General features: G+C 32.8%; 1 protein-coding gene across 8 annotated transcripts in view; it reads left to right on the top strand.

Annotated features, from left to right (window-relative positions):
- OSBPL8 (oxysterol binding protein-like 8) overlaps positions 1 to 15,469 on the top strand; it is a 111,198-nt gene extending 95,729 nt beyond the window's left edge. For all 8 annotated transcript variants that reach the window (XM_012720481.1, XM_004675867.2, XM_012720482.1 and 5 more), the window contains 7 exons: positions 535 to 624; positions 2,288 to 2,424; positions 3,989 to 4,174; positions 4,559 to 4,646; positions 8,417 to 8,522; positions 10,184 to 10,286; positions 11,319 to 15,469. In XM_012720481.1, coding sequence (XP_012575935.1) covers positions 535 to 624; positions 2,288 to 2,424; positions 3,989 to 4,174; positions 4,559 to 4,646; positions 8,417 to 8,522; positions 10,184 to 10,286; positions 11,319 to 11,451 — 843 coding nt within the window. In that variant the 3' untranslated portion in view covers positions 11,452 to 15,469. The remainder of the gene's footprint in view (positions 1 to 534; positions 625 to 2,287; positions 2,425 to 3,988; positions 4,175 to 4,558; positions 4,647 to 8,416; positions 8,523 to 10,183; positions 10,287 to 11,318) is intronic.
- The last annotated feature ends 1,516 nt before the right edge of the window (positions 15,470 to 16,985 follow it).

The raw sequence follows: 16,985 nt of genomic DNA on the forward strand, positions 1-16,985 counted from the left end.
AAACTTGAAAATCATTACTGTAGAAATCTTTCAAACAATTTGTGACATCTTTAAGAATTTAGTGTCATGGTGAAAGCAATACAATAACTCAAAGTATATACCCTCCAATTTTAATCTTTAGAAAGTTTTATTAATTGGGCATTGATTTACTATTTTGTTTGGAAAAAGGAGGTATTTCTTTGCATAGGTAAATTAAATCCCTTCAGTTTACTGAGTTGTTTTGCTTCATGTATTGCAATATTGATAGAATAGTCTTGAGTCAGAGGCAAGCAGAGGACATGAGACAATTATGTCAGTGTGATCTTTCTCAATATGTTTACTTGAAGTAGACATAATCTGTTTTATCCTATTTTCCCCCACAGCATCAAATTAAAATTTCTTTTTTTATCATTTCTGACTAAAGTTTGTGTTAGTATTTTACTCAGATGACTAAAATAGCACTGTAACTACACAATTACTTTAGATTTTTTTGTATATTTTGTGTACATATAAGTTAAAAATAAAATGATACTTTAACATTTTCTCTTTTAAAAGCCATTTCTAGGTAGTAGTGACTGTGTTAATCAAATATCAGGGAAACTTAAATTGGGAAAAGAAGTCCTAGCTACATTAGAAGGTCATTGGGTAAGTATTTTTATATATTAGCTTTACAAAAAAAAAAGTTACATTATTAAAAACTTTGAATAAACCTCAGCTAACAAATATTTTAGTTTTGATCTGTTATTAACATATAATTTTTATATAATAAAATATGTAATATCTTCCCAAAGCAGTAAATCAATAAAAATAACTACACATATATCACTGCATTGTTTGGAAAATGTTAATTGATTTTAACTCACTTAATCTTTAAAATACAATCATGTATCATATTATAATTTGTTATAAAGTGGGTTTTGTTGTTAGTCTGTATTTATAGAGAAGAAAACTGATACATATATTTTAAATAAATAATTTGCCCAAAATAAGTGATGGCACAAGAATTCCATTCCAGATTCTTTGACCCAGAGCTGTACTTTTATACACAGCTGTAAACTACCTCTGACCTAGAGAAAGGTCACTTCCAGTTAGAGTTATATATCCTTTTGTGGAACATGGAAAAGATGTAGGAGTATGAGTGCAGTGGTTTTTATTTACTTTTTTGCTGACCTGTATTCTCACTTAACATAATTTTAGTAAGAAGAACGTAAATGAATAAAAAAGAGCATAATATTGTCTTTCACTGTGCATTCTCACTGTAAATACTGAGTTATGTGCTATTTTCTGTATTTTATTTTATTTTTTTTTATTTATAATAGTTTATTTTTACATCATTTTGTACATTTTTTTTCCATCTCAGTTGTAATCCCCGTGGGTTTATGAGCCCTTTCATAAGGGTTAAGTAATTTTATAAATATGTTAAGTAATTTCTGTTTATACTAATAAAAGTACCTTATTTTATTTTTTTTATTTATAATAGTTTATTTTTACATCATTTTGTACATTTTTTTTCCATCTCAGTTGTAATCCCCGTGGGTTTTATTTTCTGTATTTTAACAGGGAGAAAATGAAACTGCATCTAGAGTCAGCCAAGATACCACATATACTCTGTTTTAAATTTTACTTCTAGTTGAAGGTTATTTAGAAAAAAGAAAGCCAGCCTTTTATAAGTGAAATTTCTAAAATTGAGTTCAAATTTTAATGCTAAGAAAGGTTACTAAATATAACAAATGCATATGTAGTCAATAGTATCTCATAGACTGGGATCTACTTTGTTAAGTCAGACATGGTTGCTGAGACTTTGCATGTAATTGTTTGAAATTTGTTAAATAAGCAAATATATAAGGTGTCTCCCTGATAGCCTATAGGTTACCTCTACAGCCAGAGTTTGATTCCCAACAGGGAGCTGACCCACATGGCACAGCAGACCTTTTCAGACTGGCTCCCCTACTGTTCCCCTCAGCAGTGTATTTCAGTAGGTTCACCTGTTCTGCTCCCCACTCTGTCTCTTGTGAATCCTCTCACCCCCCCCACCTCTGACCTTCAGCCCAGTTTTTCTATGCAAAAAAAAAAGTAAATATGAAATCTTAACAATTTAAAAATATTGACTAGTATTATGTATTATGTGTTTAATCTCAGTTTTACAAAAATGGCAAATTTGGGACTTTTGTAAGAGTGCTAGTTATATTTGTTTTAAAGTGTGTTTAGTTCAAGAGTTAAGTATCAAGAAGAATTATTATTAGGCTGTATAATACTTTTTTTAACAAAGTAATTCTCTACATTAATTTTTTTATTTCTTTAAATATAGGATAGTGAAGTTTTTGTTAATGATAAAAAGACTGATAATTCAGAGGTTTTCTGGAATCCAACACCAGACATAAAGCAGTGGAGATTAATAAGGCACACTGTAAAATTTGAAGAGCAGGGAGATTTTGAATCTGAGAAGTAAGTACACCATGTTTCAACTAATTTCATATTTCAATTTAGCAAAAATGTTTAACATTTGTGGGGTATGATACAATTCTATTTTGGTACCTGTGAGTGTCAAAAATATATAATACAAGTCATGCTATTTTTTCAACTCAAACTAGAACATTTCCCCTCTCCTTATTTGTTCTAGGGTCTACTTTAAAAAATCTATTTTGTTTCAAAAAATTCTAAGACTAGTCAATGATTCTTAGTTTTTAACTAGCACTTTTATTGAGTTGAGGCATGTACAACTCTAGATGAAAGAAGTGGTTCCAGTTTCAAATATAAGAATAATGCCACTGGATGTTCAGGCTTCTAAAGAATTTAATTAGTTGGGGAATAATTAATGCCATAGTTTCTGCTCTTAATGTCATGAAATTCTTGCTGGATCATTTACTCTTTTGAACCAAATATATTGTATACCTATTACCCAGTTTTATTCTTATTGTATTTCTTTGTGTTAGGAGAAGGGGCCATCTACATGAGACACTATGCTAGCGACTTTAGACACATTGTGTATTTTAAATATAGAATAGTAAAGTTTTTGTTAATGTTAAAAAAGACTGATAATTCAGAGGTTTTCTGGAATCCAACACCAGCAGTGGAGATTAATAAGACACACTGTAATATTTGAAGAGCAGGGAGATTTTGAATCTGAGAAGTAAGTATACCGTGTTTCAACTAATTTCATATTTCAATTTAGCAAAAATGTTTAACATTTGTGGGGTATGATACAATTCTATTTTGGTACCTGTGAGTCCATATATACAACACTTGTTGAGGTATAAATATGATGTAACATATTTTAAAAGTAAGGAAGATCAGCCTTACATAGAATAAGGAACTTTAAGTTCACCAGCTAAGAAGTGGCAGATACAGTATTCAACTCACACGTGTTTAATTCCAAAGTCTTTGTTCTTTAAATCCTAGTATGCTACTTTCCAGATGGGAAGAATGTAGAGATATTTCCATTCACCTGACCAAAAAAAAAAAAAAAGGCCTAAATTCTGATAGAAAAGAAGATTTTTACATAAGTAGTCTTTTTTCTGTAAAATCACTGGTTTCAATAATGACCACACTTTAAAAGCATTTGGGAAGCATTCTGAAAAACAGTATGTGCTCCCCACTCCCAGAAATTCTGATTTAAAAAACTTCCCAGATAATATTATATCCAAAGTTGAGAAGTATGGTATCATACTATTTGGGTCTCTGAGGTCATTAGATCTTAAAAATATGCATATGTATCAAACCATCTGTAGAATTTGTTAAAAATGCTGGTTTTTGAGCCTTCATTTCATTTCTATCCTTTTGCTACTCTTTGCCATATGTTTAGTAATTCATGTAATATACTTTTCTTGCCAAGAAAAATTAGTCTCCACTGTGTCACTCTACTTAACATTCTTCGTTTTATAGCTTGATACATTCTGAAATGTCTGCATATACTTTGTCAAAGTAAAAGTCTCATGAACACGTTTTCCCTGAAGTGATTTTAAGCCTATTCAGTGTAGATTTTTAAATAATGTCTTTGCACATGTATTAGGCTCTGGCAGCGTGTAACTCGAGCCATAAATGCCAAAGACCAAACAGAAGCTACTCAAGAGAAGTATGTTTTGGAAGAAACTCAAAGACAGTCTGCCAGAGAACGAAAAACAAAAAATGAAGAGTGGGCTTGCAAGTTATTTGAACTTGATCCACTCACAGGAGAATGGCATTATAAGTTTGCAGAGTAAGTAATTATAGTATTTTATAAGTAATATAAGTAATTATAGTATTTTATAAGTAATATAAAAAGCCTAGCTTTTTCTCTTTTTTTCTAGAATTTTTATTGTTTGTTGGAATAGTACTTTTAATTAAGATCTATATGAGATTTGTAATTGATTATTTCACACATAAATTTAGCTAACAAATTTCACTGCAGGCAATTAGCTTATAAAATAAGCAGAGACTCAGTAAAAAAAAGTAAGCTGAGAATCATATTAGATATGACATATCATAATCTTTTAAATACTCATGAAATTCTAATTACAGAAAATTTTTGTAAATATTTTTAAGTCATTTTGTTTAGTCATTAAATAAGTGTCTTTTTTTTAAATCCCCTTCATTTGTGAAGTACTCGGCCATGGGACCCTCTCAATGACATGATACAGTTTGAAAAAGATGGAGTTATCCAGACCAAAGTAAAACATCGCACTCCAATGGTATGTAATGAAAAAGTAATTAGGTGCTAGACATAGATATAAAAGTTTGTTATATTTACCCAGAAATATTTGAAATTTTGTTTCAAATTTTAATATGTTGGCCAGCAAAATGGAAGAATAGGTATGTATTCACCTCCTTCCCCCACAAAGAAACATCAAAGACAAGCAGAAACTATCAGAAACAAATTTACCAAACTCTGGAAAATAGAGGTTAGCAGCAGCTGAGTAAACACTGAATCAAGAAAGGTGACTTCAAATCAGTTGGAAAGCTATATAAGATTTTTACTTACCCTTGTTCCAAACCTTCTCTGGTGCAGTGACAGTGTTGATAGGTCTACACATTCCTGGGTGTGCCCTGACTCCAGAGGAAACAGACCTAATTCATTAATTGTCATTTATGTGTATTCTTACCTGTCTGGGACCTGCTGGAAGGAGTTGTGCACGGCACACATTTCTTCTTTGTCTTACTCAAAGCTTAGCAGAGAGACTGCAGGCATTGCTTGGTGGTACTTTAAGCCAAACTAAAAACCTGCAGCCCCCTGAACAAAAGTGCTCCCTTAGTCAGTGTGTTTCAGTCAGTCTACCTGTTCTGTTCCCCACTCTGTCTCTGGTGAATCCTGTTACTTCCCACACCTCTGGCCTGGACCCCAGTTCTTGTTTGTATAAATACATCTTTTTAAAAAAAAATAAAAGATTACCTTTGAAACGCACAATAGGTGTGATGTAAGACCCAGGAACAAAAGATAAGGAGAGATTCTTTGAGAAAACAGGGCATTAAAAAGCCCCATGTAGACAGGGAAATTTTTAAAACTAAAAAAAAAAATGGCTAAGGCAAGATGTTTACAGTCAGAAAAAAAAGATCTCAAAAACTGTAAACTTTCACTTCAAACTAATTCCTAGGTTTAGAAGTAAAAACCTAAGTAAGTATAGTATAAGTGTCCCTACAAAGAGGCTACTAAGATTGGACACTATTAGTTAGCTTTTGTTTTTCTTTTTTATCTCTGTTTACCCACTGCATTAAGGAAATCTCAGTCAAAATACTTGCTGAACGACAGCAAAAGAGCAGAAAATACAGAAAGAATGCATATCAAGGAATAATACACTCTTTGCAAAAAAGCTTTATGAAATTCATTGAACAAATAACCTTTGATAGCCTTGACAAACCAGAAAATAGCAGCCCTAGGGAAGATGAAAAATCTGATTTAGGTATTTGCCATATTATGTTTATTCAAATGTTGATTTTTTTCCAACAAAGAATTATTAAACATACAAAGAAACAGTGAAGCATTACTAAAGGGAACAAAATAGAAACACTACCTGATGAAGTCTAAGACGAAGACTTAAAAAACTGTCTTAAATATATTCAAAGATGTAAAGGAAACTGAGCTAAATCAAGAAAATAATGTATAAACAAAGTGGGACTATCAATGAGAGAAATTATACAAAGCAAATTCTGGAACATAATGACTGAAATGAAATATTCGTAGAGATAGTCAGCAGTAGAATCAGACAGGCATAAGAAAGAATTGGCAAGCTTAAACAAAAGACAATTGAAATTATCTAGTTTGAGGAAGAGAAAGAAAAGAAAAGAAACAAAAGTGAACAGAGTCTAAGAAACCTATCAGACACCACTAAGTGAATTATATGCAATATTGGAGTAGAAAGACAAAAGAGGTATAAGAACATTTGAAGAAAGAGCTCCCCCTTCCCTCAAACACTGGAAAAAACAAACTCAAGTTAGAATAAACTCAGAGAATCAAGCCAAGACATTGCAAGCAAACTCAGAGGACAAAGTTGAGGGGAAGAGACAAGGATCTTGAAAATAACAAGAGAGAAGCAACTAGTTACATTCCAGGGGGTCTGTATAGGATTAATAACCAGTTTGTCATGAGAAACCATGGAAGCTAGAAGGTATGAGATATGACATCTTTAAAGTGCTAGAAGAAAAGAGTTGTCTCTATATGCATTCTCTCCTTCAAAAATAAGGAAGAAATTAAGAATTCTGAGATTAACAAAAACTGAGGAAGTTTATTATATTCTTGGTGGAAATATAAAATCGAGTTTATACATAAAACAATTTGATGGTTCCTCAGGAAGCTAAACATAGAATTGCCACATGGCCCACTACAAAAGAACTGAAAAGAAGGACTCAAATTGATACCCTACTTGTAGTGACGGTCTTTGCTGTGTTATTCATAATAGTCTAAAGGAAAAACAATACAATTGTCCATCAGTAGATGGATAAACAAAACTTACTATGGAATATAATTCAACAGTAAAAATTAAAATAAAGTTTTGCTGCATGCAGTGATATGAATGAGCTTTGAGTATATTATACTAAGAGAAAAAAGTGAAACACCAAAGAACAAATACTGTATGATTCCATGTTATCATAATTATAATGAAAATTATATTGCCGACACCTTTGTCATATTAAAAAGCTTCACACTGGGCCCTCCCTGGTGGCGCTGCCGGTTAAAGCACAGCATTAAGAAGCTAAAACCACTTCAGCATGAGTTCGATCCCTGCCCCAGAGGTGACCCACATGGCATGGCAGACCTCTTCTGACCTGCCCACTGTGCCTCTCAGCAGTGTACTTCATCAGTCGGCCTGTTCTGCTGCCCACTACCTCTGGTGAAGCCTCTCACCACCCCTGCACCTCTGGCCTGTACCCCAGTTCTGTATGCATAAGTAAATAACTTTAAAAATAAAATAAAAACTTCACACACCAATCTTCATCAATCTTCAGTTGGAACCTATTCTAAGAGTATGGACTTGGGTTGTAAATGTTATAAAATATCCTTTTAAGTTTAACTTGAAGTTCCCCTGACTTGAAGTAGGAGGGCATCTAAGTGTAGGCTGAATCCAAAACATGCCAGTTTTTTTATTTTCAATATTAAATTATAGAAATTTTATTTTTATATTAAGCACATGTAAGATTCTGCAAAATTCTGCAACGAATCAGGTAACTGGAACATTGTTGTTTAGGACAGTTAATGGTTCAGAATAGTGTTTTAAAAACTGTGACTACTGGTTCCCTGTCTTTCTAAGCATATATTATCTTTCCTTTCTGATTATGGTTTTTTCTCGTGTGTTTGCCCTTTCTAATTTGGTATTAACTACCAAAATTGCCAGCCTACCAGTAAATCATTTAAAGCTTATGTATCCTAAAGAAAATTTAGCCTTAATTGATACTTTGAATCTTATGTATATACATAAACACTTTTAGTAAGTCAAGTAGAACTCAAAAATATCATTTACATTTATAAGATTTTTTTTATATATCCATACATTATTAAAAGTAAATAATATCAATTTACTGGAAACCCAACACTATTTTAATGAAACCACTTTTTGTTAGAAACAGTATCATCATGATTTTAAAACACTGTTATTTAACATTTAAGTAGTGCAATTTGCACTACTTAATTGGTGGGGCTATTTTATAGTGTGTATGCATGAAAGTACCTCTTGAAGGATCTACAAAATACTAGAAGTACTTTTTGATATGAAAGAAACTGGGTAGGTAGGAGTTAAGAGTGGGTGAGAAACTCTGCATTGTTCAATTTTATATAGTTTTTGGTGTTTGTGAAGTTAATGTTATTAAAATTAAAATAACTTGGTTGTATATCATTGTTTATTAGGCTTCAGACTATTGTCTTCTTTGTTTTTATTTCTAAATATAGATCACGAGTAGTTTTGCTAGTCCTACATTTGTCATTAATTTTAAGAATCATACAAATTAACATAACTGCATGATTTTTTTTCAGGTTAGTGTCCCCAAAATGAAACATAAGCCAACTAGACAACAGAAGAAAGTAGCAAAAGGTTATTCCTCCCCTGAACCTGATATCCAGGACTCTTCTGGAAGTGAAGGTAAAATTACTGTAGACTATTCACTGTAAGTCTGATTTTTTTTTTAGGATATTACTACACTATGTGTGATACATGAACATGGTTTTTCATACTAATTCAAAAAGACCTGTAAGAGTTTTGGTTGTTAAGGCAGGAGTAGGATGTAAAAGAAAGTATTTTGGACTACAGAAAAGTTGCAAGACCAGGTCACAATGTAAAGGGAAAAAAATGAAAACAGGAAGATCAAGAGCCATATTGCAGAACCAGCTACTATGCCTTATTACCTAATGATTTCCTAGATTCAATTTAGGAAGCATTTTTTGGGCTTTGAACTTAGTTCCATGCTTCAATAAGCTTTCCATTCTCTGAATTAAATGTTTAGAAGCGACAAATTAGTAAAAAAAAGATAACTATCAGAATTATTGACTAAATAATTCAAGTCAGAATATGTGAACACTATCTTGAATTATATTGAGATCTAATCAAACAAAGGATTAAGTTAATGTTTTAGTGCTATGAGAAACTGAAAAAACTTAATTAAGCCATAGTTTCTGCTAAGTGCACACTAAGTTGGGGAGCTCAGATAACTGTAAAAGGGAAGTAATGATAAATGCCAGAAAATTAGAAGATGACAAATAATAAAGAATTTATATAGAAGGGGCAACTGAATTCAGTTTGAAGTTTCTTGGAGGAACCCTGCTAAAGCTATTGGATGACAGCAGGTAAGGATTGAGGAATGTGGGTGAGGTAAAGTTACTGGAGTCGAAAAGGAATAACATGAATTAAGGTTTAAAAGCAGGTATAACATAGTACTGGTATACTAGAGGGAGTAATTTGCTGTTTTTGTTCCCATTCTATAGTAAAAGAAATTGAGACACAAATGGTTAACCTGCCCAACTTCTCACTCCCTATAAGGCAATACATCTATTGATAGATACATATATTTTGGTTCCTTAATTCACTCTCTTTTCCATTCCACTATATTACCTATAATGTATCAGCTGAAATTTATTGGGTACTTAATGTGTGCCAAGACTGGATGTTAAATATACCTTATTATAACCATATGAGTGTGGGTATTATATTATTATCCCTATTTCACAGTTGTAAAAGCTGAAACTACAAGAAATTGTACAAGAAATTGTATCTGAACAAAAATGGAAAGGAAGAAATAAATATGAGAGGGAATTGAAAGAACCAGTTATAGTTTGGCAATAAAAATCTGTAAAGAAGTTACCAAAACTAAATGAAAGAGTTTACCTACAGTTTAGTTATTATGAGAATAGGGATAACATTAACAATTAATAAAAAAAAAAAAGACAACTAAAAGGTGGACTCAAAATGCTGACTTCTTAGGATCTAGGAAACTGACACAAGATGTGATTAATACTCTCCCCAAATAAATACTTTTAAATGAATTACTTTTGTCTGGTTAGTTAAAAAGTATAAATGCCATCCAAAATATAACTGATTTCTGGTTACTTTAAAAGTATCTGTAGAGATCTGGTTTTGAAATATGTTTGAAATTTCACAAATACAGAGTAATAGAATTAAACTTTAAGTCACAAAACCAATGTTTTGGGAAATTATTACATTTAGAGTCTTTAAGCTGAAGTGTGACTTGTTTATAATTCAGTACATTCAGTATTTTCACCCACTTCTTTCTAAATGTCTTTTTTTAGCTCAATCAGTAAAACCAAGTACAAGAAGAAAGAAAGGTATAGAACTGGGAGACATTCAAAATTCTATCGAATCTATAAAGCAAACACAGGAAGAAATTAAAAGGTAATATATACCAGCGATGACTATTCAAGTTCAGAAGAGTGGTTAAGAATCCAGTTAGGTAGGAAATCATGTGCAGACTTCCTTTTTATAGTATTGCTAGCATTGCTAAGCTAAAGTAGAATTTAGAAATCTACCACCTGAGATAGACTGAGACTTGGAATTCTTTCAGCATTAAAATATTGGGATGGGTGGGGCTCTCCTTATCTGGGAGAGTAGAGTTGTAATCTCAGCTGCTGAGGTGTACTGGGAATGTAGTCATTTTCATGTAGAAGGGGGCGGGTGGTTTCTGCAACTCCAGAGTATGTGCTATGCTCTTTGGATCTTTGTCCACACTGAAGCACGTCTTGTGTTGCCCTTACTCCCACCTTGCCTATCAAGAAATCCCTCTTTATCTTTCAGAGTAAAAGTCAAATGCCATCCTTTTTATAACATTTTTAGTCACTCACCTTTGCCTTCCAGAGTTTATTTATCCCTCTGCTCAACTTGCATAGCTCCCTGCACATAATCCTTTTGAACACCTACTCAAGATGCTTTAGAGTTGTGATTGTATATTTGTTTCTTCCCCATTAAGATTACAGCTTCTTTAGAGCAATCCCTACATAGCGTGTTTCCACCTTATAGTTTAATTAGATTATAAAAAATGTAAGCCTACTTGATACATCCTAAAGAAAGGAGAAAGAACCCTATACTGATAAGACTTCAATGGGAAAAGTCAGAAAATAAAAATCACTAATCAACTCTTGTTAAAATTTTCATTTTAAAACAACTAAATATCTCTCTACATCCTCAGGCTTTAATAATTGTTTGATGCATATAATTAAGTCATATTTTCGATATAAAATTGAGTTGGAATCAGATGAGGTAATAATGGTATCACCTAGCTTAATCAGCTCCTTGCTTAAATAGTAGTAATTGATTGAACTAGTTACTTAAGATAATGTAATTAAGTGCTCTGTGACCATAATTAAAGTTGTGAAATCTCTGGAAACATTTTCACAAATAACTTTTAAAAACTGTTGCTTATTTTTATAGAAATATTATGGCTCTTCGAAATCACCTAGTTTCAAGTACACCTGCCACGGATTATTTTCTGCAGCAAAAAGACTACTTCATCATTTTCCTCCTGATTTTGCTTCAAGTCATAATAAACTTCATGTTTAAGTAGAAATTCTTTACAGTTGACTCAGAGAACTGGAATAATCAGATTTGGCCTGGGACCAGTGTTCAAGTTGGTTTGGTCTTTAAAGCATCACAATATTTCTAAAACAAAAAAACTTAGAGATAAATGTAGGGGTGTTGACCTTTCACACCTTTTACCCTTAACCTGAAACAAGAGCTATTCTGTTTGACTATTAAAGTGAGCTATATGTTAAGTGCCAGAAAATTTCTAGCTTTTGTGAGATTGTGTCTACATGTGAGTATAATAAATCCACATGTATACATATACTTGTGTTTTATGCATACCTGATAGTAGTCTTTCTATTTTATAGTATGTTCTGAGACTTATCATTAATATGTTAATAACAAAAATGCTGTCAATATTATAAATACATGTATGGTAATCTATTTTCTTCATAAAATAGGCACAAACATTTTATTGGTAAGGAGTGACAGAATGGGAAATGATGAGATAGACATTTAATAGTTCAGTTAACTGTACAGTTAAAAACAGTTGCAAAGCATCCAGCTCAATTGCTGTAGAAATATCAAGAGAAAAGTATGGTCAAAATTGATAATATTGGGGGAAACAGGTGGCATATTACTTTTTTAAAAAGTTTACATGTTTTTTTAACCCCTAGAATTTAATATAGCTACACGTATACATGTATGTATGTGTATATCAATATAAAAAACTGGTATGCAGCTGCTTGATCTGTTGATTATCTCTTTCTGTATATTACCACCAGAAGCACTTGCTGAAAAAGTGTTGTCAGAATTGATTGCTATCCTTTTATTTCTTTTAAGTCAGCTGGTCCAAATTCTAGAGATGTTGATAGGAAATGCTAATAATTAATGTCTTTTCATAATGAAAACTTATTTTAGTATTCATTTAGACCCGAATGTGTTCAGTGAGTAAATAGAATAGAAAAAAAAATATTTTACTCTAAAAGCCAAAAAAGAGAAAGGCAATAAGACATTTTGTGTGGTGGCATTTATGTGTACATTAAATTGGTTTCTTTGAAATGTGCAATAAGTTGAGCATCAAAGAAAAGCATCAAGTTCTGAAGTTCAATTCTTGATTGTCCTCCTTTGTTCTTGGTAACTTCATTCTGTAGCAAGACCATGCATGGTTTCTAAGATTCTTTTGTTCAGGCTCAGGCAAACTGGTCCCTAAGTTTTGTTTTTTAATATTTTAATTTTACCTTTTACATATTTACAGTCCTCTAAAGCAAGTTTTGCAAGTGTGGTAAGCTTAGGAACATGTTCCTAAAATATACTTTAGAATCCTGAAATGGTTATTAAGGAAAGTGAGAGAAAATAATTGGTGTTGGCCAATTTGCCTTTGACTAAAAGGAAACTGTGAGACGCTAATAGTTATAATCAACTGTTTACATCATGATAAATATAAAATCAAGGAATGGTTGCTGAATTATGAAAATTGCAAGTGATATAAAGAGATCCTGAATTTTTCCTCCCTAACTGATACAGCTTTTTTAACCATAACCATATGTTTTCAGGAGTCCTTTTGGCAAACCAGTGCTGTATCCTATGTGTGTGAAAACATTTTTTAAATTGTTGAAAACATAAGTAAGATGTAGTTACACCCAGTATTAATACAGGTATAATATGACCACATTACAGTAGATGGGGTTTTTGTTTGTTTCATACTTATAATTTTTGTACCTTATGTTGTCAGTTTTATGCTCAACTGCCTATTCGTTGATATATTTGTAAATATTGTACAATTAGATCTTTTAATGGTTCAATTAGTATTAACTTACATTACAAATAACTAGATTGGCTAATCACAGAAACCATTCCATCATTAAACATTGAAAACTTAAAAATTTTTTGGTAGTCAAACTCCTCTGGGGCCTACTTTTGTTAGTTTCTTTGGTCTATAACAGTGTTTATTTGCATGGGTATCTTCCAAGACTGGAAAGGTAGTATTTTCTTTATTTAAATGTTCCTTATGGGGTTCTTGTTACCCAAGAGTCAAAACTACTTGAGCAGGGTTACTCATGACAGTTTCTTTCATACTAGAATCATATATCTACTCTAATAGCCCTCTTGTACATTTAGTTATATGGGATCCTTTCTGTGAACTGAACACAAAACTCAGGAATTGGTGGCTTAATTTTAGATCAGTGCTTATATTAGACTAGGTAGTAAGTGAATTCTTTAAACACATAATTAAACCTTGTCTTTAGCCATACATGTAAAATTGACTTTGAATGTTCTCTACTTGAGATTGATCTTCCTTCCACACGTGGATTCATAAAAATTGTGATTTACAGTTCCCAGTTGTAAGTTTATAATGGTTTTTCTAGGATTTAAGATCTTATGACCTTTAAAATTTTAAGACCTTAGGAATTTTTAATTTGATCAAGTTTATTTTTTCACATGAAAATTCAGATAATTACAGACATGTACATTTCTGCTTTAGTTGTTAAATGTACAACACCCTCATTTATACACCCATTTAGTGAGATGTAGCTGTCCGCTACAAAAAAAATAGGACATGAAAAAAATAAGTTTCAGCAATAGATATTTTATTTGTATTTCATTTAAGTACTTTTTTTGTATCGCTTATAAAGGTACAGTTAATCTCTGTCACCATTCCATTGAAAAAGTTGGCCTTGTAAACTAGAACTTTTATTTAGTATTCACGCATTTGTGCCTTTTAAGAAAATACTTTTTGTCATTTTTATGTTACAGAACTATCTTATTCATAAAGTGTTTATAGGCTTGTCATAAAAGGGTCATTTTTCTGTGTCACTTTATTTCCTTTTATATAGTTATAGTGTATTTAAACAGTAATACTGTACTTTTATAAGGGTTTGTCTATTTACTTATTTCAAATATATTCTTCACTCTCAGACTATCATTGATGTAAACTTGTCAGGTTATTCTAAGTATTGTAAACAGTGCCTTTTCTATGGAATTCACACTGTTTTGGGGTGTCAACTTGTGCCATATACACACAAAATTCTGTGGAAAGCAGTTTTAACTTTTTGAAGCATATCTTAACTATTTAAGAACAAGTGTATAAAACTCCATTTTTTTTCCAGTGGTTAGCATTTCTAGTGAACAATGAATATATTTTTGGCTCTTTTGTTGGACTTGGCATTTTTGATGAACCATATACGGCGCTATAGATTATTTTGAATTATGTTAAATGTACAAAATAAGATAATAAAGTTACATTTATACCAGATTTTCCAGTTTGAAACAATGGGCGAAAACACAAATCATTAAGTTTACATTTCAGCTTTGATCTTATTTGACTACATGGAAAAAGATGACTCTTTAAAATGTATAACCTGCCACTATTATGTAATTTGGTTTCATTTTGTTTATCTAGAGTGTGAACTTAATATATTCAGTTTACCTTTTGTTACTCTTAATCTGTTTTGTTACAGTTTTTAATTGAAGATGGACTGTTAAATTGTATAGGCTCAGTGTCTCCTTACTATGACTAACATTTAGGAGAGCCACAAGAAACCCATGACAAAATGAATGTGAATATACTTTCTAAAATATTTAGAAAATTTTAACTTTCTGCATTTATCATGTAAAATTACTTTAGTATACAATATTGAAATTTATTTAAAGAAAAATGCCACAGACATTTGATGAGCCACAGAACTTAAGTTGAAAAATGTTTTCACTTTTTAGCATGCTAAGTATACATCTAAATTAAATGTCCTGTTTAATGGCCATTTACAAATTCAAACACTACCACTGGTCAGTTTTGTATAATAGAATAAAAGTATGTTATGTGCAGTGTAAGTATAGCACACTGTCAAATTCTTTTCTTTAAGGTGCATAGTAAATGTACAGATAGTCATAGGCTATTGTTTTGTAATGTACTACATTTATAATCTATTATTCCTAACCTATTATAAATGTTTGCAGAGGCAAAAGCATTGAATTTTTCTAATGATCTGTAAAATTATGCTGACTTCTACAAGTAGGTATTCTAAATAAAATTTTAAAAAGAACAGACTGTGGCCAAATGATTTTGAATACAATATATGCTGTCTAAATTACTTATTACTGATTTTGTAATTTTTAATTTGTGGGGGTAGTTAGTTTTGAAATATGGTAAAGGACTTGGAAGGGATTTACCAGTTAGAAACCCTGTGGTAATTTTACTTGGTGCTTTATATTCACTCTTGAAAACTTATAAAGCCATAAAAAGGTAAGTGGGAGTTAGCTAGATTTTTATGGATGAAGATTGAAGCTCAAAGGAGGTAAATTAGTTAAGAGTAATAGCGAACACAAGTTTGAATTCATACCTGACTTTAATATCCATTCTCTATCCTAAAATAGAATAAATAATAAAATAGAATTTGCTCACAGCACTTCAACCTTTAAATGTTTGGAATAACCCACTGCTTCAATCTGTACTGAATTATGTAATCCCTTTCACTGATTTATACCAACTCCATGTGAAATAATAGCCCCTTTAAGTCACCAATTAGTCATACTGAGATAAGTCACAAAAAGTCATACCTCTCTGGTTTTCTTCTTTTTCCTTCATCATCCTTCGCCCTGCGCGTTCCCCCACCCCCGTTCCGAGCTTTATGCCCATGTTCTTCAAACAGTTACTTGGGTCCGATTAATTGCGGGGCTGTAGAGTGGGTGTGTTATATTTAAGAATGCTTAGTACTAGCCAACCACCATGCCAAGAAACACTCTTTATAAAGACAATTATAAGGTTTTTCTTTCGCAGACCTATTCGCTTTTATTTAAAGACGATAAACGTGCAGACAAAAGAGGTTACTTACTGAATGTCACAGATAGCAACCACTTCATCTGAGAGGTAGTTTAAATATATGAAACAATAATGCCCTCTGCCTAACTTTTTTCTAACATTGGATCGTATCTAATAATTTGAGGCACTGTATCAGTAAAGCATGTTATTCATTACCAGAGCGGCTCACTGTTCACCTCTACCTGCTAGTTAGGAAAAACCTGAGGTGGCTGGGGTTTCAGTGATACTTGAGACTAGGAAATAAGTGGCAAAGCCCTCGCAGAAAGCGAGCATCTCGCGACGGCAGCCATGCCCTCCCATCTGTCCAGCATCCTGGCACTCTGATGCCCGATCCAAGGAGAGGTTTCCCTCAGTAACAATCAGGAGCCCATTCCCTCCACACAGGCTCCACCTTCCTCCCCCTCTTCTGTGGGCAGTTTCCGGGGAGACGGAGGGAGCCGACGGCAGGCGAAACCACTGAAGGGGAAATGACTTTACCGATGGAAACTGGGAAGGACGCGCGGCTTCCGCTCCCGGGACAATTTCCGGAAGTTCAGGCTGCTTTCCTATCTTTGCCGGCTCTCTGGCGCCCCCTGCGGTCTCCAGCTGGCAGCACCGCGCGATCTTCCGCGGAGCGAGCTAAAAAGCAGCCCCCAAATCCAACCAAGAAGTCCAGTAGCCGGAACTTCCGGTATTCTCCCCTCCCCTTCCGCTCTGCCCGTGCGCGCCCCGCCCTGTAGTTCTAGGATTCGGCCTGCGGCGACCGGAAGCCGCCTGAA

Source organism: Condylura cristata, unplaced genomic scaffold (genome assembly GCF_000260355.1).
Source record: "Condylura cristata isolate star-nosed mole 26May11 unplaced genomic scaffold, ConCri1.0 scaffold00004, whole genome shotgun sequence".
Classification (NCBI taxonomy): domain Eukaryota; kingdom Metazoa; phylum Chordata; class Mammalia; order Eulipotyphla; family Talpidae; genus Condylura; species Condylura cristata.